Here is a 26,974-nt window from a genome sequence, read left to right on the forward strand (position 1 = left end):
TTTATTTACATATGTTTTATCATGTTTCGAGTGAATGAGTCTAAGATATTAAAACATAGAAACATGTTGTAAAATATATGGAAGTTTGGTCCAGTAGCCTTTTATATAAATCTTAGAAACATTGATTACTGTCAAGGATAGGATTTTAAAGTAAAGGTAGAAATCATCCAAAAAAGGAAAATTTGTTTTTAAAAATTAAATTTTTGAGAATTTTCTTTAAAAAATATCATTGAAAACTTTAATTCTAGTATAATTTAACAATAAATTAAAATTGTATATTTTTACATACAGTATTAGAATCATAAAGTTTGTTAAATTGCCTGAAAAAAAAAGACTTAAAATTATCGCAAACTTCAAGAGATCTTGTATATTGTACACAGAAGCATAAACTCCCTTTTAGTTAAAGTTGCCACAAAAAAAAAAACTAAAGTAAGGAACACTTTGGTTGAAGTGTGATAATTTGAAGCTGAAGTTTAAAAGAAATAGTAATTCAATCTAGGCAAAATATGGGACACATTGTATTTTGTTCTTACCTGAAAGAGAATACTGCATTTTGCTATTGAATAGGGAAAGATTCCATAAGATATGTAACGTGTGGCAACCCTACTTTTAGTAAACTCCATTCTAGTTATGTAGGGTTATTTTTTTTTATTAAGTATTAATATGAACTCTCCAGTGAACTGCGATTGTTGTTTATTCAAATGAAAATTGAAGTGCTAGACAGCTGAGAAATACCCAGTACAAGAGAACTGACTGAAATATTTGTTTATTGTACAAGTTAGTATTATGCATCAGAACATTTTACATTTAACAAAAAAACAACAATAATAATGTATTAATTTTATCTATGTGCTGTTGAGAGCAGTGTAAAAATGTCATCATGTCCAGAAGTGAATGTACTGAGCAAGGTACTTGCTTAAATTTTATGTTTTAAACTTGTATAAAAAAAAAGGTTAAAATCAAAGTTTGGGTAGAAAAAAAAACATCTTTTTAACAAAGTAGCATTGAAGTAAGAATTCATGTTATAATTTGTTGTTCACAAAGTGATATAAGTACTTTATTTCAGCCTACAGTTTGATCCTGCCCCACGACGTGGAGAACCACATGTCACACGTCGTACTCCAGATTACTTCCTATAAGCAGTATCTCTATTAATATGGTGTGTTATTTCAGTGGTAATAAAAATAATGAATAATTTACATGTGTTAGAATAGAAAAGTCTTTCTCATCCCTGCTCTGTGATCATAGTTTGGTATAGATATTTGCAATTTACATGAACCATTTCTCTGCTATGTGTATTTGTTTCCTCTCCTTTTGAAATGTATACTGGTATCACAGAGATTATATGTACATGTAAATGGGCTTCTTTTGTGATTACAAATTTAGTGTTGTGGGACATTGGATCATCTAAATGTGAGGAAAGGATCCATATGTACGTGTGTGAAATAGATAATAATCACCACTGTTTGTTTCATCACCTAGTAATAAATGCTTTACTGAACCAACTGGTAAATTTTTCATTAAAAGTATTAGTTAGGAGCTCACAAAATGAAACATTTGATCAAATCTCATTTTTGGAATTTTTTTCATTTTGTGTTTACTAGCCTTTTGTTCCTTCAAATTAAATATTCTTTGAGTTGTTAATATCTTTACAAATAATGTTAGTGTTCTGCCTTAACCTTAAATTTTAATAAGAATTGCCTTGCAATGAGAAACCTTCCTGATTCTGTTTGCATACTGCTTATTATTCTTAGTGTGACATTTTTGTACAATCCATTGATGCTTTAAATATCTTTGATGTTACAAAAAGTATTCTAATATGTTTGTACTGTAGTCTGTTTTTAAAAGCTATTTTAACTGATATAGTTGATTTCACTACTGTGTCAGCTTTCAAAAATGTAACATCATTTTATTGCAGCTTCCATTATCTTCTGCTGTGTGTTGTATTACTATAATAATTGTAATAAAATGTTACAGTGAAATATTTAAAACTCGTGATACAACCAACATTTTTTTTTTCTGATAGAGGTAGATGGTTGAAAAAGTTATTTTCCGTGTGAGAAAATATGTTCCATACTAAGGTGTATTACCAATTTGCACTTGTATTGATTGCTAAAAGTATCTTTGTTCATATTATAAGTGTTTCTGTTACCATACCTAAAATCATTGTTTACATTAGCCAGGATAGTTTTTACCGAAAGTAGTATGAAGTTTTTAAAATAAAATTTATATCCTAAATTAAACTGGATAGAAATGATACAGTGCAATTATTAATTTTAATTTTGAAAAATAAAGTATTTTAGTGTATAAACTGAAATTTAGAAATATTTTTATTAGACTATTAATGTCAGAAACTGTAAAATAATGTTCAAATGATAAACACTAAACTTTTATTACTTATTTTTTTTTTATTTTTAGAAGCATGGATATAACAAGAACTATAAATCACTGACAAAGTATGTTCATATATATTATTAATGCATGTAGAAATATCCCAGAACAAATGAAGATGATTCTCTAGACAAACATTTTGTTTGTATGTGGTTTGTCTTTTTGTCACTTTTAAAACTACAATTTTCGTTTTTATAAATATGATTTCTCAGAGCAATGACTGGTGTATATATGGGAATCAAGTGCTTCTGATTATTTTTCAGTAAATCTGCTTTTTAAAAGCAATATTTGTACATCAGCATTTATATCTCTAAGATACAAAATCAACAGTAAGTTAGAGATACTTGTTTCTCTGAAGTAAGAGATCACCAACAACATCATTGTTCTTTTTTGATGAAACATATATCAAGTTTTTTTTAAGAAAATGGAACATTTCTTACATTGTTTCACCAGGTTTGTTAAAATCTGTTATCAGGTAACAACTATAAGATTTTTTTTTTTAAAGGAAGTAGAAGATGGCTGATAATGTTGTTCTCTAAGGTTGTACGAAACCATTTATTACCTATACACAGATACTGCCAGCTTTTTTTTTGTTTTTTATGACTGAAATAAAATAGTTTTGTCCAAATAATGTAGGATTGTCATGACTTGTTACCAACTTGAAACAGACTTAGCCCATCGTAGGTTAGTTAAAAATACTAAGTTAAGTTGTCAGGATAAGTTATCAGATAATAGTCTGAGTTATTTATTACTTTGATGAAAGTATGTATAGCCTAAACATGTTGTTCAGTAATGTTATCATGAACTATGATTTGAACATACCCAACAGTTTTTTTTAATGAAGCAAATGAAATCTTTTACCAGCTGTTTCTATTACGATTATATAACCAGTGTGGGAGTTTTATATACCACTGCTTTTCACGTGCAGGAAAGTTTGAATGTAATGTTAAATCTTGGGGTTTATTAAAAAATGCAATCATACAAACAAACTAGTTTTTTTGCATAAAAATACTTCTGGTTGGTTTAGTGAATATGAAAAACTGAAAATATACAAAGAACCAGGAACTGTTTGAAGAAAGAAGAAATTTGTTTGTATTTTAAGTTGCATAGTTGAATGGTGCGAGTAAAAAAATCAGAGATAAAAATTATGAAACAGTTTTTTGTTACAAAAATGCTCACATTATTAAAAGCCTTAAAACAGCACACCAGTTAAAATGCTTTCTTAAATACACATCATAAAACAGCTAAACTCTAAATTTGGTGTTCATTTTATTTTATTCCCTGATACACTTATTTTAACTGGGTGATATTTTTGAAACAGTGTAGTATCCGAGATGTCTAGAAACATAAACAGGGATATTGTCAGTCAGTGAGAGTTCTACAGTTTCATGTATATTCACAAAACTCAAGGCAAATGTAGTGGTTTCTGAGATCAATGTATGTATTACAAATTGTTATTTACAATAATATTCATCAATACATAACTAACTTGTGTAACGAGAGTCAAAACAGTTTTTTTAATACAAAAGGGCTTAAACTGATTTTACTTTGCTCCACAGTTTTATCATTTTCATACATATGCACAGTGAACAGATTTGTTGCTGTATTGTCATATGTATATATTAGAAAATATTGCAGTATTATGAGACAGAGGGGAGATGAGTGGGGAATTGCTCTTACTTTGTAAATACATTTTGCCTGTATTATATTTTGACATCAAATATGTAGTCTCATTTTAATTTCTTCATTTTGAGCAAGGAGTAATGCTTGGCCATTGTGTTGTTGCCTTCAAACGTGGTTGCATCAGTGTAGTCACCAATAGCAATTGTTGCACACGATGGAAACAATAATTCTGTTGGGAAAGCTCCTATAGAAAAACAATGTGGAGTTAGGGCTGGCTTGAGATAAAGGTGAAATATGGATATCTCTATAAAAATATATATTCAAAATAAGAGAAATTGGAATGGCATTTTACATAATCTGCAGCCAACATTTTACTTGTGGTACTGGTAGTATGACTTGACTTTGCAAGCACTGCCGCTTTCCTAAGAGTATGGTATTAGTCACTCACATGCCTATACTGTGAATATTGTAATTTCTTAGTTATTTATTCTCTGTAAGCTTCTCAGTGAGTAGGTCGTACACAGACTCTGAAAGACCAAAGAAACCAGTAAGATTCACCAGCAGGTGTAACAGTAACTAAATCTTAAAAAGTATAACGTACTTCCTTATTAGTCTAGGAGGAAATTCTCAGAAGAGCCCATCTTTCAAGATTCAATCGACACACTAAGGAAAACGTCCAACATGATTTTCCATGTCATTGTAAAGTCAAAATGTGGTACAAGTTTTTTTCTGTGACAGATTCGGGATGTGGTATACTATGTTGCTGCAAAATCATAATCTCACCCATTTTTCTGTTAACCATAAAACTGTAACTAAACATTTTATAAATTTCAAAGGTTTTGCACCACATTTTCTTATAATATTAATTTGAAGCCCGTATTATTAACCAGTCAGAAGCTGTGATTGAAAATATATGCAAAACCTATTTTCATCTTTCAACTTCATTTAAAAACATATGGGTATTTTATAAATATAAGCAAATTGTGATTTAATTTAATTTTCATCAATACTTATGTAACTTGTGTAATGAGAGTCAAAGAATTTTTTTAAATATAAATGGGCTTGAACCAATTTCAGTTTATCATTTTCATATGTACAGTCAACAGATTTGTTGCTTATTGTCAACTTATAGCAATGTGTATTATTCTTAAGTAAAAGCAATCTGATACAGATATAAGCACTACCTTGACCATAAAACTAATCAGACTGTTGAATAGAAATACTACTTCAAAATAACCTAAGTACTAATACTATGAGTTGATAGTAAACAAAGTGATCCTTTATATTAAATTGATAAGTGTTGTGACACTTTGAATTCCACTTATTGTGTGCTCAGGCTAAATGCTGACATTAGCTTTGGAACTGAAACATCTTGTGGTCAAGACGTGTTAAATTTTATACTGTAGTACATGTTATTGCAACTTTGTATCATTATGGCTAAAAGCTGTTTCATTTATCTAGAAGTAATGTGGTCTATAAACATGTAAGTAAAAATGGCTATAATAAAAATACATCATTAGTAACATGCTGAACATATGTTAGACCATATTTCAGTTGAACCTGTGTGACATGTATTTATCAATTTCATCAAGTTTATTATGTGAAGCTATGACTGACTTTGTATTGTACATTCAGTTACTCTCCAAAAGGGTGCATTCCTACTTTTGATTACTATAAATAAGAATACAGTAGTGTTTCCTAAACATCTTATATTAAATAAAAGTTATACTTCAAGGTAGAACGTGTACAGAATTGTTGACACTTCCAAGCAGAATAATTTTGTTCAAATTTACTGAAATATATTAGATATTTGCTGACAGTCAACTTATTGCAATAATTTAATATATATATATATGTACTTTCTTACAAGGTTTAATAAAGTGTATGAAGTTTGTAAGCTTTGTGGATCTTTTTGTGCAAAAACAGGGAATGATGTTACACAGCTTCTGATTGGATGTTACTGAATGAAACTACTCTTAAGTGAGATAATGAAAAACTGTCATTTTTAGGCTTTTCTGAAAGCTGTATGATTTCAAGCTCACAGAAAAAAAAAAATGCTACCACAATTTGTGTTTACAACTTGCTTCAAATCTTTAGGGGGGGGGGGGGGTCTTCTCTCACATAAAATCAAATCAGGCCATTTAATTAAAGGTTGTTGAACAAAGTTTAATAACCCAGCTCATTCCTCCTGGACTATATGTTCAGCAAAAAAACATTTGAATCTAGGATTTTGACTTCATACATTTTTCATAATTCTGTTAATTAGAGAAACTGCATATAAAGTGAAGTTTTTAATTACTTAGCTGGTAGGAAAAGGATTTTTCTAGTTATAAGTTAATCCTTTTAACTAGCATTTGATGTTTATGTCTCAAACAGATAGTAAAAAGTGAATTTCTTTAAGGTTCCAGATACTAGTTGAAAAACTAGCTAGAACTGAAGGATTCTTTCCTTATCAATCAACCTCCTTAAATCAGAAATTGCTAAAACATAAAATTCTGTATGGACCAATTTAAAGTTGTGTTCATTATAATCTTGTTCCTATTAGTTATTTTTCCTTGGGAAAATAAGTTCTAGGATGTAATAATGCCTATGAATCAATTTCATGTGAAATGGGTTAGTCCGACATGATTTTTGGACCTAGTTCGTGGTGAATACCAGTTGATAATTACTTATAATGATGAATATAAGTTAATATTTAGTGAATTATAAAGTTCTTGTAATAACTTAAAATGTAGTATACATTTTTAAATCATGAGGTTTGTAGTGTTGTTACAGCTTGAAAAATTTGCTAATATTAACCACAGTTTTGTAACTGGATAATGGCGTAGGCACATCTTTGGAAAATAATGAAGTATTCAAGATAAGACCAGCTGTTTGATTAAAAGGAATTAAAAAAGAAAGTGAAGTGGTCAATATATTACTAGCTTTGTGTTTACAAAGAAGTTGAGAACTGCTGCTTATCTTGACTGTGTTATTTATTAGAGGAACCACTAAATCAAGTCTTTATTTAAGAGTAAATTGACTATAATTAAACATTCTATGCAAATAAGTATAGAAAACAATTATATTGAAGGCCATATTTTGTGTGTGTGTGTTAACTGGTATGTCATACTAAAGCATGACGAATGGTATGGTAAGATCAAACTCATTATCAACCATTAAAATGCTTAAGTACATAATATCTTTTCCTAATGATGTGTTCATAATTGAAATTAATAGAGATTAATTTAAAGAACATAGTCAAAACATCTGGTTGTATAATAGATTGATGCAACCATTAGTATATTCATTCATGTTAAGTGTTGTCAACACTTAGTGTTATTAGGATATTATTCTGAAGTCTTGGTAAAACTATTATTCCTTTTCTCAACTTATAATTCTAACCTTTACACAAACATCATTTATTTTTCTCATCAATGTATCACTCTGTGTGTGTATATATATATATATATCCAAAAACTGAACATGTTTGGGCACTGGTGTGGCTTAGCTGCTACTTGTTTGCTGTGACAGATCTAATTTGTTCTGAAATTTTGACTTGCAGTAAAATATATATGTAACACTTGCTGAGTAAGATGTGAAATCATTTTTTTGGTTCTTTTTTTTCATATTTATTTTGTATACAGGTGTGTGTTGTGAGCTTAGTGAATACAATCATTGAATCAAACTACTAAAGGACAGGTATGTAACTGTATAAAACCAAAACACCTAGAAAAAATCCACTTTTTTTATTTTATCTGGGATTAGTAGTGTTTTGCACAAATTTTCACTGAATACAACTAAATACAGGTTGTAAGGATATTTTTTTGTGTGTTAAGTGGATATTTCAGAGAAGTTTCCTTTACCAAACTTCTGAAAAAAATCCTTTCCTTATTTATTCCTGAAATTTCAATTTTGTATGGTCCAGCTATTAAGAAAAAAAAAAAAAAACATTGTTCCAGTTTTCTTGTTTTTATCAATGCCTTTTATTGTCTAGTAATTTGCATAGATTTAATAGGGTATTGAAACGATTAAACATTTTTGATTTTTGAAGTTTTTCTTTTAGTATGTTAGTTTCTTGTAAATGGAAAACAAATGAATAAACAGGTTTACATAAAAAAATTGCCGTTTTATAATACTGCTTACATGGAAAACAAAGTAGTTGAATACACAAGTTAATGATACTAGTTTGGATTTTAAAAACATCAAAACACTGTGTTATATTAAAACATAAAGATATATAAAGATGTAAATATTTACTCAATTTGCACTAAAACACATTTTGTTAAATACTGAGTAAAGGGCTGTGCATGGCTCTAGACCTCCCAGTGGCACAGCAGTAAGTCTGTAGATTTATAAAGTTAGAAACTGGGTTTTGATACCTTTGGTGGCCACAGCAGAGGTAGCCTATTGTGTAGCTTTGTGCTTAACTACAAACAAACAAAAGCATGGCTTTGTGGCTAGTCAACCAGACTGGATTGGAAGGCCCAAGGTTTGAGATGTGATATGCCACTGAACACATTCCACATTTTCAGCTGTGAAGGCAATATAACTGTGTCTGTCAAACATGCTATTTGAATATGAGTAGCTGCATAAGCAGTAAGTGCCATTAATTAGTTCTCTTCTTCGTCAGTATTTATAAATTAAGGATGGCTGTGCTTGTGCTTCAAGGTCTGTGACTTGACAATGGTCAAACACCAGTCTTAAGTATATTTTATTGGCTATTGCAAATTATTTATAATTTTCAGAATTTTTTTATTACTCAGCATTGATTAAGTTTGAACTCAAGAACATTACCGAAACAAGTTATAGTAATTATTGAAATGTGTTGAGTTTTATCTTTTTTTGTGTGTGTGAACAGTTCCTACTTGTTGCATATAGATGTCTTTCAGTTCTCATTACCCCTACCCTCAGTTGATTTATATGGAAGAAACCAATTTTGTAAAGTTAAATTTTTAATTTAATTAATTAAGCTTACACAGAATTTGAACAGTAGAACACTATATACTGACATTTCTTTTAATTATTCCAAAAAATTGTTTATTCTTTAGACCACTTTTCTTGTACTTATAAAGTTCAACAGTTTCTTTCTAGAATTTTTCTATAACGTAGCGTGTAACTTACCCACTTGTTTCAGTATTCTATCCATTATCCATGACTAAGAAGTACCCCCCAGTGGCACAGCAGTATGTCTACGGACTTACAACGCTAGAATCCGAGTTTTGACACCCATGGTGGACAGAGCACAGATAGCCCATTGTGTAGCATTGTGCTTAATTACAAAAAAACAAACAGACTAAGAACTTGTTTAGTGAATCATTATCACAATCATCATCCAAATTATTTGTTTTAAGGTCCTTGAATGCAGTAATATCTTCGTACGTACTACAATGCTGAAGACCATGTTAGGCATTTTCTTCATCCTCTGCTAATAGTTGTTTGGCCATTCTTCAGGTATTCAATAAGTTATGTTCTCATAGAATCCAGGTTTTGATACCCGTGGTGGGCAGAGCACAGATAGCCCATTGTGTAGCTTTGTGCTTAATTACAAAAAAACAAACAGACTAAGAACTTGTTTAGTGAATCATTATCACAATCATCATCCAAATTATTTGTTTTAAGGTCCTTGAATGCAGTAATATCTTCATACGTACTACAATGCTGAAGATCACCATGTTAAGCATTTTCTTCATCCTCTGCTAATAGTTGTTCGGCCATTCTTCAGGTATTCAGTAAGTTATGTTCTCACCATGATATTTCCATAATTAATACTGATGAACAACCTTGGCATAGCATACCTTGTTATTAAAATACATAGGACATGAAATTATTGATCTTCTGTATATAGACCTTCTCAGAAGCATTTCAGCTTTTGAGATGATTTTTTTTCCTCCTCAGATTATTTAACCATACCATATTTCCATGCTAAAACCTTGAATTTTCAGTTTTCGTATTATATTAAAGTGATCACATGGTTGTTAAACAGCATTGTTCAAATGAATGGTATCATTTTAGGAGGTTTTGTATGGGATCTTATGTATAGCTACCATAGAGGAGGTGTAATAAAAACATCAGTTCTCATTCAAACTTGAGACATGCTGAAGAGTAATATGTAGCCTGAAGCATTGCATTTCTGTAACTCATTGATCTTGATTTCTAGCCTTCTGTATCTCATTCATATACATAACCAGCTAATTTATCACTATAAGGTTCTATTGAATTCCATCTGAAGGGTTGTTTCCCTGATTTGCATTATTCTTTGATTTTGCAAACTTTGCCTGACAGAACGTATTCAGTGTTCTGTCTTTATTGGAATAAGGTTTCATGGGTACTCCATAATTTAATTGAAGCTCATTGACTAATACTGTGGCAGTTTTTTCTTGGTAGTTGATTTGGTGAAACATAAGTTCTTGTAACATATTCCGTCATTGCCTTGTTATATTTCTTCCACCATTTGATTATAGCAGCACACCAAGGTGTTTAGCTGCAGTTTTTTTTTTCAAATTTTGCTTATAACACCTATGTGTGTGTTGTAATGTTATGAAGATTATGAAGTAATTTTGAGTGCAGTGATCTTGGTATTACCACTGTAGCATCTATATATATATGTATAAAAGTCACTGTCTGTTGGTAATGATCAAATTGCATCAATGGTTAAGTAGCTCGAACCTCAACTGAAAGTCTCATTTTCAAATACCAGTCTAGTTGGGATGTCTTATAATTTTTTTTTATTAATTGATCATATTTAGAGAAATCTCTTTCAATATTTGGAAAAAGACAAATATCATGATATTTTGAATATTTGTTAACATTGGATTTCAAACACTGGATGACAATGTAGCTCAGTGGTTACAGCACTTGACTCTCATGTGGAAGTCACATTCAATTCAGTTAATTTTTTTAAAGAAATTATCATATTTACAGCAAGTTCTTTCAATATCATTATAGATTAAATCTGGAAATTGAGTTATTGGTTAACATTTGAATTAAAAGATAGCATGGTTACAGCATCAAGCCACCTCAGCTTTTCATTTCAGTTGAACACTTCTAACACCATCTATGAAATAAACTGTAAGCTAAGATTCTGACTAAAACTAGAAACAGTGCAAGAAAGAAAATGTTGCTTAGCAAAAGAAAGAAGAGGTAAATGGATGGCACAACAAAATCAAGAAAGCTTAGCAAAAATTAGGATAACTGAAGCAGAAGGAAAACAACTGAAAAGGTCAAATGAATCTCCTGAAGAAAGAAAATAAAGCCAACAAACTGATGCTGAAAGACATGCAAATTGATTCTGGCCACTATGTCTTCTCCATTCGCTAGTTTCAACAATAAGGTGTTGTCTTACACCTTAATTGATTCTTACAGAGGCTAGTACATTTTGCCATTGGACTATAATGAGAAAATGCTTTCTTGCTATATGTATAATAAAATTTAATACCAGCATTATCCTAAGCTTCTTGGAGTTAATCTATAAATGTATTATGTTTATTGTTATAATAAAAAATGCTTCTAGAACTTCGGTTTGCGTCACACTAAGCTAATCATAATGCTTTTCCTGGAATTCATTATATATCTAAGCATGGTAATTTACATATAATGCAGTGAGGTTTACTCATCCAATTTTGTAAAACTGCTCGAGGAATATATAAACTCAAAGTAATTGGTCTTCAAAAATGAGTCCATAAAGTTCATAAGATGAACTTTATATTGCATAATGTGAAGCTTCTAGTGGTTAGATTAACCTTGAGGGTTCCATTTTGCTTAATCTAACCACCACTTTTAGTCTGCATTAGCCCATTCTCTGACTTATATATGCAAGCAATTTCTCATCCCTAGTGGCTGTAGATTTGGTTAAAAGTCAGCATGAAATGGCATAATGGCTCTTCTTTGGTATCATTAACTCTTGAATAAACAACAAATTTCTTATTTAAATGATGAGCAGTACTGGTAGCGTTGGTGAAACACTGATTAATTTATAAACAGCTAAAAATATTTTTATTGCATTTAACTAAATGAATTTTGTCGTTCAATTTGAACTAATCAGTGTTTTATCAAACCACCAATATTCTTTCTTGTAATATGGTAAGGTTGATAGATAATTTTGAACCAAAGAAATATATAGTTGTTAACTGTATAGGTGACAAAGATATCAAAATTAAAGAACATGTTAAACAATCATCAAGTTTTTTATATTTTTGTTTTGAAAGGATGATGTTTTGAGCTAGCACTCTTCATTAGATTGTATGACTCAAAATTTAGATAATTTTGAACCCTCTACTTTTCAGCCTCGGATAGAACTTTGCTTGCTTTCGTATAACTGACATAGAGCTGTTACTGATTTTAATAACAATTCACACTTGTTACCAGTCTTTTAGCCAGTTATCTCTCTGCTGAATGCTTCTGCTTGCAGTACTTTGCCTAGTGTATAGTATTTTCACATTTGAAATAATTTTCTAAGGAATACCACATACTGAATTTTTTTTGACTAATAATAGTTTATTTACACATTCTACAGCATTGAAACTAGCATTAATGTTAATTGTACTCACAATTTAGCCATTTCATGTAAATATTTTAAGCTATCCATTGGCAATCCTGATGGAATACAACTACTAATATATTGAATGCCTTCACTAAATAAAACTCAATTACTTGCTTTAGTCAGATGCATAACTTCATCTTAAATGTCATTGAACTCAAGGCCACTTCTGAGTAGGATAACTGAGTAAGACATTCCATCTGTTCAAAAACTATTTTCTTCATTAAAACCCTGGATTTGGCTCATAACATTTATTAGTGTATCATTTGAAACTGAGTAATGGCTAACTTAGATTTCTTCATATTAAGTTGCTCAATGTTCTTCTATGTGGACAGTAAAATGGATAATCTTCTATTCATTATTTTGTCTAAAACTAGTCCCCATGCTATTAAATTTTTTATCTTGACTGAGAAAATGGATGGGGCTTCATAAATCAGTTAGCTGCTGAAAAATTATCCTGATGGCTCAGCAATGAGCTTGAAGGTTTATAATACTAAAATTCAGGGTTTGATTGTGTCGCAGACACAACACAGATAGCCTGTTATGCAGCTTTACACAAAAATCAAAAAGCAAGCATCAGAAAGTGGTTATCCTAATATATGATGAAATTAGAATGTTGACATATTACTTTAAGTTGTGATAACTGGATTAATTCATATGATATGATTGCTTCAAGTGGTATGTCTGTTCTGAGGGAAATAGACCTTCATTGAAATTACTTGTACTATCTGGCCTGATTGTCAAAAGTACAAGCTGGTCCTATAAAACGTCTGCTCTGTTAGTGCTTTGTTTGGCCTTGGTAGATGTTAGTAATGGTGATGTCTAGGATATGGGGAGGTAGTTATTCCAGTCTGTATATTTGGGATTAGAACATTTGGGCAGTTTTTAATTTTATTTTTGGCATTCTGATGATCCTTTCTTCCAAACAATCTGACTTCATATAAAATCGATATGTTCTAGATTTTACATCCTAAATGTATTACAACTATTCAGATGGAAGTTCGTCAAATTTGTTCTTTACTTGGTTTTTTTTTTCTCCTGGAATACAACCTAATAATAAAATTCACAGATATATCTTTAAGTACTAGTAAAACAGGAAAGGAAGTACACTGCATTCTCTTAATAAAGTAACAAATATCAATCAGTTTATGTGTTAATTCTGTCTCAGGTAGCAATTGAAACAAGTTCAAAGTTATCTAATGGAATGATGAACCAGCTTGGTACTGGTATGGTTACCATCCTATATTTAATTGTTTCTTTTTATTAAAACATTTTCTAGATTATATCTTTTCATCTCATGAGATCTTTACAAATAGAACCTAGATTTGAAAACTGGGTATTGTGCATAATACTTCTTGAAGTCTATCTGCTCCGATGTTACAAATCATCTTCAGTATTTTCCACTGTATGACGCTAGCAGTTGCCTGGTAGTTCAATGGTTTTTTTCACATTTCATATGTTGTATACCTTTAAGAGACATCTTTGAAAGGCTCTTGACATTTCCATGCTATTTGCAGATAAGTGTTAAATAGTTTTATACTTCTGGAGCATAGGATCTGGTATACTATAATTACATATTCATTTTGGAAGTTTGCTATTCATTCATTATGCATGATTGAACTGAAAAAAACTTTAATGTGTCAGAAACATTTTACAATGCGTGTTGGTACAGTAATCCGGAAGCACTATGAGTATGACCTTTAACATAACGTTTTGGGACAACATGAGACCTATTGGTCCATCTCGGCTGTTCCATCCTCAAAAGTAAACTAAAACTATTAATATATAAATTTAAAAAGAAATCTGAAAGCCAGCCCTTATCATTCATATACTTTGATGACAGACACAATGTTTAAGTACCATGTTGAACTAGTTTAACGCGGCCTTACACTTGGTCTCCCATGGAGTTGTGTAAATAATAATCTAAAGTGTCTGTAACGGTATTTTTCAATGCAAAAAATGTGTGCTTGTCATTTGTTCTCTCACAAAACGCGCGTCTCTTCATTTTAGTTAGTTTGGAAAGCAATACAGCCATTGGTGAAAAGTTTTAATAAAACATATGTATTATGATTCAGACTAAAAAACAAATTGATCTCTGTCTGCAATATGTGATATGCATTTATTTGGCTTAAGTTAATGTTCAGACCAACTGAAAGTTTTTAGAGCTGTTTTTATTTTTTTCAAACTTATGGCTAGTGTTGAAAGTAACTTTAATTTTATTATCAGTACGGTGGTAGTAGTGTTTAGCATCCCCCCACACACACCGATATTTTATACAAATTAACATGCTTATTTATTCGGACCGAAGCTTCAATATTTGAATATAAACATTTTAATGGTAACAGCTACTACATTTAATAGAAAACAAATCATTTAAATTTGATTTAAAAACATTTTTCAGGTTGGAATGGAATAAAAATAGTACTTAAATCACGTGCTTGCGTCCTACCTGACTGCCCTCCCCCAGTGGCACAGCGATATGTCTGCGGACTTATACCACTAGAAACCGAGTTTCGATACCCATGGTGGGCAGAGCACAGATAGCCCTTTGTATAGCCTTGTGCTTAATAACAAACAACAATAACCTACCTGACTGGGAGTAGAGCCTGAAGCGCATTGTTTTTTACTACAATGTAATCTAATACCCAACAATATTGGTAAAAACTGTTATGGTAAGTCGAAACAAAATTATTTGCTGGTATGGCGTACCGGCACTAACATTTTTACCGGTACGTCTTACCAGACCGTATCATCTTCTTTCCACCACTGAACTGATGTGTTGTCAACATTTATTAGACATTGTTCCTATTTATGTAGGTATAATACCAGTTTCATCAGTTCAGATATTGAAGGCTTGCCACACATCCAGAATGCCAGTATGTTAAGCTTATATATAACCTGGAGTCCTGGACCAAACACTTCCGAAGGCAGATTTGGACCAACTTACTTCATCTAATTCTATATTCCAGTAACAGAAAAACAAGATAATGTTGTGAACTAAATCGTTTTCTCCCCTGAATGGTGTATGAGCTGTAAAGAATCATCTGTCTCCAAGAGGAAAGGAGTCATTCTGTGTAAGTATTCCGACAATTTTTTATGTTATGGGAGAACAGTAAATTATTTTCTTTCCGCCCTCTAACTGTAACAATCGGCCTGAATTGTGCACTTTTCGATGGTTGAATTACTTGTGCTTATAGTATAAACGAGGCTTCTAATTACAAAAACATTAGTCTAGTTAGCTGTTTATATTTTACAGGAAATACTTTAAAAAGTATAAGACGTTTTAGTATCAAGCAGAGTAATTATGAGAGTGATTGCTGTAGAAAAAGTAGAAGAACAAGAAATTTAACCACTAGAGAAACGCTCATCCCATGCAAAAAAATGATGAAAATATGGAACTAGTTGTCTAGCTAAAATAAAAATCGAACTCCACTGCAAATCTGCTAGAATATGCTCTCGGGGAAGAATGCAAATAACAGTAAGTCGTTGTTAGAGTATGTTAATACTTTTGTATGGCCCGAAGGGAAGTACAACCAACACTGGTAATGCTAGCAAAATGTTTTTACAAAACGTTTAAAGTCTGACTTTCATTTCTAGTTATTTTATGGAAACTAAATTTTAAAATGGTTATTTTTTGAATATTTTTTTTCGTCTTATGCCATAAATTATACTTGTTTGGGCATGTCTATGAACGAAATATGTTAAGATTTGTTATTTTAGTTAGTGCAGACATAGTAGAGATTTGACTTTAATGGATTGTTCCTGCCTGTTTCTAGAATGGGGTTATGTTTCAGTTACTAAAGTGAGACTTTAGGTGAAGTTAGGTCGAAGAAAGCCTCAGTTGACAAGCCGAAACGTTGATCCACTCTAGAAACAGGCAGGATAAAACTACTATAGCTAAGTCTGATATTATTAAAGTATGTTTTTCTTTAAAGATAATATAATAAAGAACATAAGTTGCACAGTAATGCAATATAAAACTCAAATTCGCAGAACATAGGATTACACATAATGGAATATTAGATCAGTCTGCTAGAATATCTATAACGCCCAAGATTTAAATATGTCCTTCTGTAGCTCAACTGTAAGTCAGAGGGCTAGTAACGCTAAAAATCGGGTTTGATGGTCGCGGTGTGTAGTATTGCGCTTTATAACAAACAAATATTTATTATTTTGTTACAAGTTACAGCTTTACAATAAGGAGCTAGAGGGGCACTTAGAGCACATACCTCCGCCACACAGTGTTGATCTTATTCGGCTCTCAAAAAATACGAAAATGTGTCCCTATGTTCTTCATTATCAACAGATACAGACTATTTTTGGTAGGACAATGAGGAATAATATTCTACATAGGTCCACCAAGTATAATTAAAATTCGATCATTTTTGTCTGAGTTATAGAGCAAAAATAGTGTAAGAAATCTGTTCCCATGTTAATAGATGGGGACCTTGGCCCTCCAAAAATTAATCACTTCTAAGTTGAGTCATAGTCCAAATGTTTACAAACTTTCATCAAAATCCATTCAGCCGTTTTCGAGAAATAATGCTGACAAACACACACACACGAGGTGAAATCAACCTTCGTCCACCTTCGGTGGCGGAGGTAATAATATTTTTCAAAATATATAAGACTTTTCGATCAATGGTACAATCATTCTCAAGAACACAAGTTCTGATCGTATACCAATCATATAATGTCTTACTTTTTTAACATCCTACATTATAGTTTAAGAACTAAATAGGGTAATATTATGCTATGTATATATATATATATATATCATTATTTATTTATTTTTTTTTACTGGGATAAAGTAGCATTATTTTCATGGTGTCTCGATGTGTCCTTTATTTCTCCTTCTCGGTATCGAGTTTCAACAGATGTGACCTTATTTCTTGTGCTGGTAGCGAGAATATTTTTGAAAAGAGAACTAGTGTGCGTTCACTTGTACTTCAGTTTCTACTTGCCGCGTAAGCTATAAAACTAATTTTACAAACCACTTATGATTGTCAAATTAGATCGATAATCCTCAGTTTATTCATAAGTAAATTTATTATTACAACTTCTAAAGCTAGTAAGAAAGTTGTAACCTTATAAATTATAGTTATAACTTATACTACCCATTACATAGTAATACTAATAGTATTAGTATTTACTACTAATACTACTAGTAGTAGTACTATATTATTAGTATATAATATTAATACTAGGCTTGAGTTAAAGGCAGCTAGGCTTAATAATAACATGCTGTATTAAGCTTACGGAGTATTTACAGTATAGCACAAAATTAATACCCACTCGGGTCGAAATGACTACAGCAGCTAGTACATCTAAAACTCATCGTATTTACTTTTGTATACAAAGTTTAAGCTAGAACCAAACTCACTTCCAAGTTGCGATTAAATACCACAAAAATACTGCCTTACTACTACTATTTCTAGTCTGGTAGTGCAGTTACACCAGTAACACACGTATTGCTTTGAATATAAATTATAATACATTTACACACAATCTGACGAAACTGTGAGAGGGTGTGGCATAAATTTTCATACAGTCAGTAAAACTGTCAAAAGATAAATTTCAAGAAAATTATATTAATTTTGTGGTGACAGTAATGTACAAATAATTATGAAGCATGGCACATTTATATTTATAGTAAAGGTACTAATTGAGTGTGATATCTCGCTTACTGTATTTTATAGTAAAAATGGTGGGATGAATTTTATTATGTAATTAAGGACATAATATTAAAGTATTTTTATTATAAAGTATGCTAACACAAGTAGCAAATTCTTGTATGTAATCAGCATAATTTTTGAAAAGTAAATTTTAAGTAATTTATTAGATCATCGGTTCCCAACCTCTTGTATACATATTCTTGGGGGCACATGGAACCTATCTGTAGGTACACAAGAACCTTTGAAAAACCATTAAAAAGAAAATAAGCCACACATCTCAGATTAGTTTTTTTTAATTGTTTTGTTGTTTATAAATTCTGATTTCATGTTTAGTATAATTTTTATATTTTTTATAGATGTAAACCTAGTTAAATTTTTAGTTATGTTTATTATTAATCTATTTTTATCTCCTTATGATTATTTTTGTAATGAAATGGGTGTAGATATTAGATAAGTGGTTCCCAACCTTTTCACCACAAAGGACCCCTTTTATTTTTATTTTTTCACCGACTCCCATACTGTGTCCTTTCGTGCATTATCTAATTAAAGAAAATAGCTCACGAACCCCAAGTATTACATTTACAGACCCCAGGTTGGGAACCACTGTAATAGATAGTTGGCGAAAAGTTTTTCAGTGAACTTCATCACTAGCCTAAACTTTTTGAAATCTGCCTAACTAATTTAATTTTACAAAATGATTTTCTTTATGCTTTTGAATTTATTTCTTAAATCATAAACAAAAGTAATTAAAGCATAATAGACTTGCAGTTAAGTGTGGTTTTATCATTGTTGTTAAGCCTTTAAAAACCTGCTTTTCAGCTTAAGTATTTTAAACACAACAATTTATCATTGTTTGTTTTCTTTTAATACAACTTGGGTTTTGATTCAAACCTTCACTAATATAGTGATAACCTCTTAAGCCTTTATTATCAAAGATCTTTTTACAATATAATATCACCCCTTTTCTGGGTTGTAAGATTCAATAATCTACATATTTATGTGTTTTTTTAAAAGGTATCTCCATAACTTTCAGAAATAAAACAAGGTGGCACCTGGAGTTACAGCAATCGACACTTAGAAACTGTTGTAGTGTTTATATAATACTGTACATTGTTTACTGAGAAGGATAAGATTATTAATAAAGAAATATTTAGATTAATTTTTCACTCTTGAAAACAATTATAATTCTTTTGTTTCATAATTTTGATGAAAGTAAAGCATAAATTAAAAAAAAATGATGGCACAAAAAAGTTTGTAGTCTTAAGTTATTTGGCATAAATATGGTATGGTATTCATGTAATCTTACATTAATTTTTGTGTATCTTATTTCAGCTTTGACCCACAAAAATGGCTCCTCCATGTTTTGCAGACCTTGGAAAGGATGCACGTGACATTTTCAGCAAGAATTATCGTATGTACAGTGAATTCCATTATGCTTATAGTTATAGAGAAAGAAAGTTTTTGTGAAATTTTATTATATATTCTCTTTTTCATTTGAAGTAATATAAACTATCTTGTAAAATCTTTAAAGGAAGTAAGCTGTATAATGAAATTATACATGTTGGTGTTACAATTTATTTGCTCCCAAATATTCCTGAGATAAGAAATGTTACATAATTAGAAGAATAGGCTTTGTTTTATATTCTGTTTTAATGCAGTGGCATATTCTTTTTGAGTGCTTTGTTTAACACACACACACACACATATATATTTCTTGCAATTTTACCAAGTGCCTTTCTATTGTAACTATGTAAACATTGTTCATCTCTGATAAGAACTTCTTTGTATAAATAGAACATAAATGTGTTTCAAATATTTTTATGATTTACATGAAAGGTAGAGATGTGTGTTCTTAGTTTGATAAATATAGAAAGAATAAAAAAATAGTATTATAAGGTTAAGAAACTGTATGTAAGCTATTACACTGTAATGGTAAAAGAAAGGAGGGAAGTAGTACACCCATTTTTTAAAAAAATATATTGTTTATTTTATCAGGTATTGGGGCATTATGACATTATAATTTCAATCATCTGTGGCTGTGATATATACTTTAAATATTAAATTCTTTAAAATGTTCTTACCCCTTTAAGTAATTTTATACATAATTGAAGGTGATCCTTCTTATTAGCCGATTTCCCTTTTTATATTTTAATGTGTAAAAACGAACTTACTGTAATGTGTTAAAACTAATAATCAAGACGTTTTTTGAAGGCATTTCACACATTATTGAATAAATACATTTATATATAACATGCGGTGCTACTGTAGCGTGCGGTCTACACAGGTACGATCATCATCACCATTTTCACTTTCGTTTATTTACAATTGGTGCCATTTATTATAAATAATGCTTTTAAACTAATAAAGTACAAAATGCCATTACATAACATTTGGGGGGCAAATATAATTGGAACAAAATAAATTCCAACAATCAAAACTAGCACAATTATAACCTAAATTTAAGGTACTCTTTTGGAACACACAACTTATTAAATTATTTGCTGAACAGAAATGTGGATAGATATAAAGTATTTAGCAAGAAATTATGTTTTAATGAATTATTAAAATGGTAATGATCATAGTATCTGTGTATACTGCACACTGTAGTGTAAATATCTTTGTAGACTGCATACTATAGTAGCACCAAACATGCTGTGCTCAAAGTTATGAGAAAAATGTATTGGATTTTACTGTGGTGTGGTGTAAGTATTATGAATAGAACATTTAACTCATGCCAGTTTCTTTAAATAAAACTTGAATATAACAAACCTGTAACTGATATTCATTATTTTATTTTACTGCAGTACTCTCATTCTTGTTTTAATTCAAAGTTAATAAAATTAAATAATACAGAACTTATCATATTTAAAATATCATTTCTTTTATTTAGACTTTGGTCTTGTGAAGCTGGAATGTAAAACAAAGACACTCTCTGGTGTGGACTTTACTGTCAGCGGGACATCGAACAATGATAGTGGGAAAGTTAATGGGTCTTTGGAGACAAAATACAAATTTAGTGATTATGGTAATTTCAAATATATATATCCCACTTTTGAAAGAATTTTGTATTACTACTCATGAGTAAAATCTTTCCTTTGAGAATTCTAACATTTATACTTAATTCTGTAAGGAAATAATTGACTCAGCTCAAATATTAGTACTAAAACATAAATGATTAAACAGATACTTAATTTAAATTAAATTAAATAATTAAACAGATAAATAGTTTTAATGGACCATTTTACTATCCAAGAAAAAATAAATATAATTAGACTAGTAGCACACATCATTTATTTCATGAGTTAAACCATTCAACAAGCTTCGAACTGAAGAGTCAGTGTGGATTTGGATTTCTAAAGCTAATGCATGTTATCTTGTATTCAAATTTCAGTGAATTGGAATACTGAAATAAAGATATTTTACAAGTTTAAATTGGAAAAGTATAATGCAATTTTTTATCATGTGAGTAAACATATCTTAATAAATTCCCATATTATGTGTTGCATATGTAAAAGAAGATAAATAATGAAATTATTGGTCAATGTTTCATCCTTTTTGTAATTTTGAATACTGTATTTATTTGTATTTCCTCAAAAAAATGATTTAAAAAAAGTCAGACATACTTTTTCCTGTGAATTTTTTTTAAGATTTATTTTTCGGACAACTTTTATTTGTTTTGTTGTTTGAAAATATATGTTTTTGAGATTAGTTTGTTAAAAAAGTAGCATTTGTGATTGAGGTTTCAGTGCAAGGTCGCTGGTATAATCATTCCTTTAAATATTTGTGACCTTTATTTTTCTGCCTAAAGTTTGAATAGTTTGTGCACACACATATATAAAAACATCATCGGAATCTTGCTATCATTCAGACTTGGCATTCAGATGTTTTGGACAACAAATGGTGGTTTCTATTGAAATTAGATTATCCTTACATTTTGGTGAGTGAGCAGTTTCTGAAGTAAAGCACATTACATTATATGTAAACAAGAAGAAGAAAAAACTTTCTTATAACTATCATTTTTAGGCCTTACATTAAAGGAGAAATGGAACACTGACAATACATTGGCAACTGAAGCAACAATGGAAGACCAACTTATTAAAGGACTTAAACTTACTCTTGATTCTTCTTTTTCTCCACCAACTGGGTGAGTTTGTTTACAGCTATTCTGATATATTAAATTAATGCTTCTATCTTCATGATGGATGAAGCTGTATCAGCTGCTGCTATTTTACCTTTAACTTTATGAAAGCAAACTTGCTGGTGTTTAGATTAGTGTATTGGTAGACTTTTTTCATAGATGAATTAACAATCACTTTGTTTCCTAACATCAGGGCTCAAATGTTAGATTCTTTCTTGTAATTATAACATAATTTGTGTTTGTAATTAGTTGGAAATTGCAACAATCTGTTTTTTACGGTAAAATCTGAAAGGAAGATGTCTGAGCTCAAACATGTCACATGACATAGAAAAATGAAGACTTATAATTTTCTAACTATTTACTTTTGAAATTAAGAAGTTAAAACTTAGATAATATACCAAGGTCTGTATGCCACCTGGAAAGTCCTGGAAAACTAACATGCTCCTATAAAAGTTCTGGAAATGTACAAAGGCTCCAGAAAACTCCTGGAATTAATTTCCTATTTAAAAAAAAAATTTGTGTGTGTTCATTTCACATAACTTCAAGAAATTAACATTTAAAAAATTTTTACTTGGTTACCTACACACGGGTGTACTATAACTATCATAACTTAGGCCCTTATATATAATGTGTAGGCTATGAGAAATTTCACCAAATCGAACACCGTGTTATTCTCATTAACAATTGAAGCATGTGCAATGTAATTTTAACAAATGCTAGTTCTTGGATTTGTTTAAAACTTAACAGAACATTGATTTATCACGCTCGATGAAACGCTTAAAGCAAATTAAAGGTATGCATGGCGGGAAATGCATATTTAATTGATAAACCAAAATATGCAGATTGGCTTGTACATTATGGTCCAGCAAAAGACAATGCTGGTTGCAACGTGTGCAAGAAAACCTTCTACATCTCAAATATGGGTGAAACTGCACTTAAAACCACATGGAAAGATCCTAGCACATTGCATTATATAAATAACAGCAACAAATGATGAGAATTAACAGCTTTATGAAAAAAATGCATCGACTAGAAGCAATGGGAAATTGCCCATTACCATTTAATTTACATAAAATGCCCCTATTTGCATGTTACATTATGTTAGAATTAATGCACTTAATAGATTCTGCAAGTAGTCATTTTTTGTGTATAATTATTCACCTGGAAATTTATTGATTCAGTCCTGGAATTTTTCATCTTTTGTCTGTAAGACCCTGTATACAAATTTGAATTAGGAACTACATTTTCATGCCAAGTGTATTGACATACATAGATAATAAAGTTGTGTAATTAAAATTTGAGTTAAACATTGTAAAAGGTCATGATGTGCAAAAGAACCATATTTGGATGTGAAGGGTTAAATCAATAACAGGTTTGACTTTTTAATAATGACTAACATTTCACTGATAATAGATAAAGGTACCAGAAAAAATGAATGCTTTTTTGGCCATTGTTTCTGTTGTTAGCCCTGCAAAGAGGCTTGATATTGCTTTGTAGAAAGCAATTACATTAGTTAAAGCTGTTTACATATTTTGAAAATGAACTTGGAAGCTAATAAGGATAAGTAAAAGGAAGGGTTAATATTTAGGGTTGAAATTTAAAGTTCTTGAGAACTAATTTATTAGTGTTGTATTATTGATATATTTATATATGTGGGTGTTATAGTAGACTAACTTTTCAGAGCCAAACTTTGTTGCCTAATTTCATTCTTAATGATAATGTAAGTTCTGACTGAAAAATTGTGATTGCTACTGTATACTAAATTGTGTTAAAAATAAGTTATCATTTTAATATATCTATCTATATATATATATACATACATACACTTGTATGTATTATAAACTGTATTTTCATTTTTTATCAATAGAAAAAAATCCGGGATACTGAAAGGGGCATACAAAATGGATCATATCAATTTTAACACAGATATTGACCTAAGTCTTGGACGACCTTTAATTCATAGTGCTGCTGTTTTTCAGTAAGTAACTTTCATTCTTGTGAATAGCTGATTAGTGGACTGTATCTGTTTGTCAATCAAGTGCTTAATAAAAGTGTTACCAAATAAGATTCAATCATTTCCTCTAGTTTTTATTTTGTGAACATAGTGACTAATCTGTACAGGTTAAAGGTTGAGCAAAAACACTCTCACACACATTTATATATGTATATCTTAAAAAATTATAGCTGTTGTATTTCATTGACAAATGGTATGATTTTAAATGTTTTTTATATCTCTTGTTATTCGTGAAATATTATTAAGCTTATGTGATTGAAATTTGTAATATGTAATGGCTTTAGATTTGAATTTCATGCTAGACATCTCAGTTTTGGTTTATATACAAATTTTCGTCATTGTTATATAGTACTGATTTCATTGCCTATGTAAAATTGATGTAATTTATAGTACTTTGAAAATTAATGTTTTCACTCCAAAAAACTTAAGAGTTGATATTAGAAGTATCTTTTATATGTCATGCCATCAGAAATAATTCATTTAGTTTTTATCTCTGAAATTAATGAATAGAACTTTATGAAGTCTTTAATATTTAGATGTTGAAGCAGCTTGATTTCAGCATTAAACAGTTGGTATTTTTTACATCTCTCCACTACTTTTGAATGCTATAATATATAACTATAGTAAAAAGTTAAAACTAATACCAACAGGGTTCTTAATACCTTGGACAACTGAATATTTCTCACACAGATTTCCAAGTTCACGCACAAAAGTTGCATCTTACGTGTACATTCATGCATGAAAGTTTTAGTGTTCTAATGTTCTGATATCAAATAAATTTACATTGTGAGAGGCATGTTAGGTACATGTGCAAAGTATACATTTCAAATTGGGTTAGCTGTTGGATGTCACATGGTTTCCTGTCTGTGTAGAGACCTCAGTCATGCAACATTGATGAAATGAGAGAATATTGTTGGATTGATTTGTTTATTCATACCTACACGCTTTGGAATGAAAGAAACCCAAATTTAATCATATTATCAAGTAGCTTGTTTGAAAAGTAGCTGATAATTGATCATGAGCTGTTACTTATTTTGCACCTTTGAAGACAAATGGTAATTGTTAATCTGCCTAATTATCATACTAAAAGATGCCCACTTGGACTTGTAATTACATATTGATCACACACACTTGTCTTAGATTTTAAGACTGGTAAAAATTGAAGAGTTTTACCAGTTTCATAGTAAGTGTTTGTTAAAGTACATCACAATGTCCCAGGTAACAACAACTTTGGTTTTTGCCTCCACCACACAGTCATAAACATTAACATAATGTGCATGTTAACATGTTGAACAGATCCAATCTAACAGGGTATCATTATGATATGAAGGCAAGGCTTCAAAGCTTTATCCTCAGAATTAGACACACAAGGATTTTAACCCCCAGTTCTGAAATCCTCTGAAAGTTCTGTACGAAGTACTGGAATAATTCTTAACAAAATTATGTATGTATCTTAAATATGTAAAGTTTAGTAATTTCTTTTAATGTAACTTGCCCAATAAAATTCAAATTATAGCATTAATATGTGTTGGCTTTCTCAAATCTATTTATTTGAAAATAAACTCTTAACCCTTTCAAGACGGGTCACGGGTGAAAGGCCATGTCATCTCGTTTCTTGACTCGCATTCAAAATGTTATTGAACTACTATTTCCTGAATTTGTCAATAAGTTTGGTATCAAACTGTAGATTATAATTCAAATTTTAGTACTATATATTACTCAATTTCATAATTTAAAAGCAAATATTAAAAAAACAGAAATAAACATTGATTTTTGTGCATCATGTGGTATGTTAAATGCAGCACTGGTTCATATATATAGTCTATAGTTTTGAATGCATTAGAAACTCAAATTACCTCTTATCTCATTAATTTGCTAAGATATTGCTCATGTAACAAATTAAACACAGTAGCACCCCACCCACCTCTTTCCATTTTTGGAAACGCTCCCTTATATATACACGTACTTCTATATATGACATGAGTAACCAATCGGAAGCTCAGAATGTCTCCCTAGTGGCTCTCAGCCATTTTAACGGACTTGGCGGCATTTTTTTTTAACCAATATTTCAACGAGGTAGGGTGTGTCTTTAGTCTGCTCGAAATTTCATATTTTGTTAGACTAAAATACATCTTAGTTACTAAGTTTGATAAATTATAGTGGAATTCTGCAGTATTAATGGAGTAATTTATGATATTTTAGTTATTTAAATGTATATATAAAACCTAAGAAAAATATCCATGTGCAATTTCTTTAAAGGCTTAGCAACCTATGTCAAGCAGCAGTCGATTACAAAGGTTGTAACCAGAAGAGATAATTGTTTGTTTTACTTGTTTAGTTATGGTTGTATGTTTTAAGAAAAATAAGTTGAAGAACTTATTTCAAAATAGCAATAATCTATATACATATATAATGTATAATAATTGAAATTTGACTGTATTTTACAAAATACTAGTCTATCAAAACACAACCAAGATAAGTTACTTTGCACAGACCAAAGGTTAGTTTTATGTTATTTGATATGGTAACAAAAGTGCATGTGCACCGTGTCATTGTAACTTCTGTATTGTTGGCCAGGCATAGCTAAAAGGTCAATATAATAAAATTAATAAATA

The 26,974-nt window shown here is 30.4% G+C and overlaps 2 protein-coding genes across 7 annotated transcripts in view; both read left to right on the forward strand.

Annotated features, from left to right (window-relative positions):
* LOC106464783 (serine/threonine-protein phosphatase 2A catalytic subunit beta isoform) overlaps positions 1–7,183 on the forward strand; it is a 29,348-nt gene extending 22,165 nt beyond the window's left edge. For all 3 annotated transcript variants that reach the window (XM_013924974.2, XM_022387515.1, XM_022387621.1), the window contains exon 8: positions 1,067–7,183. In XM_013924974.2, coding sequence (XP_013780428.1) covers positions 1,067–1,139 — 73 coding nt within the window. In that variant the 3' untranslated portion in view covers positions 1,140–7,183. The remainder of the gene's footprint in view (positions 1–1,066) is intronic.
* Positions 7,184–17,351: 10,168 nt separating this feature from the next.
* LOC106462193 (voltage-dependent anion-selective channel protein 2-like) overlaps positions 17,352–26,974 on the forward strand; it is a 19,162-nt gene continuing 9,539 nt past the window's right edge. The window contains exons 1-5 of one of the 4 annotated variants that reach the window (XM_013922128.2): positions 17,352–17,499; positions 19,540–19,618; positions 21,098–21,232; positions 22,231–22,351; positions 24,213–24,323. In XM_013922128.2, the coding sequence (XP_013777582.1) occupies positions 19,555–19,618; positions 21,098–21,232; positions 22,231–22,351; positions 24,213–24,323 (431 nt within the window). In that variant the 5' untranslated portion in view covers positions 17,352–17,499; positions 19,540–19,554. Of the gene's footprint in view, positions 17,604–19,539; positions 19,619–21,097; positions 21,233–22,230; positions 22,352–24,212; positions 24,324–26,974 lie in introns of all 4 variants that reach the window. The other 3 variants (XM_013922343.2, XM_013922196.2, XM_013922274.2) reach the window with 3 other exon arrangements.

The sequence above is a fragment of the Limulus polyphemus genome, unplaced genomic scaffold (assembly GCF_000517525.1).
Source record: "Limulus polyphemus unplaced genomic scaffold, Limulus_polyphemus-2.1.2 Scaffold1, whole genome shotgun sequence".
In the NCBI taxonomy this organism is placed as follows: Eukaryota; Metazoa; Arthropoda; class Merostomata; order Xiphosura; family Limulidae; genus Limulus; species Limulus polyphemus.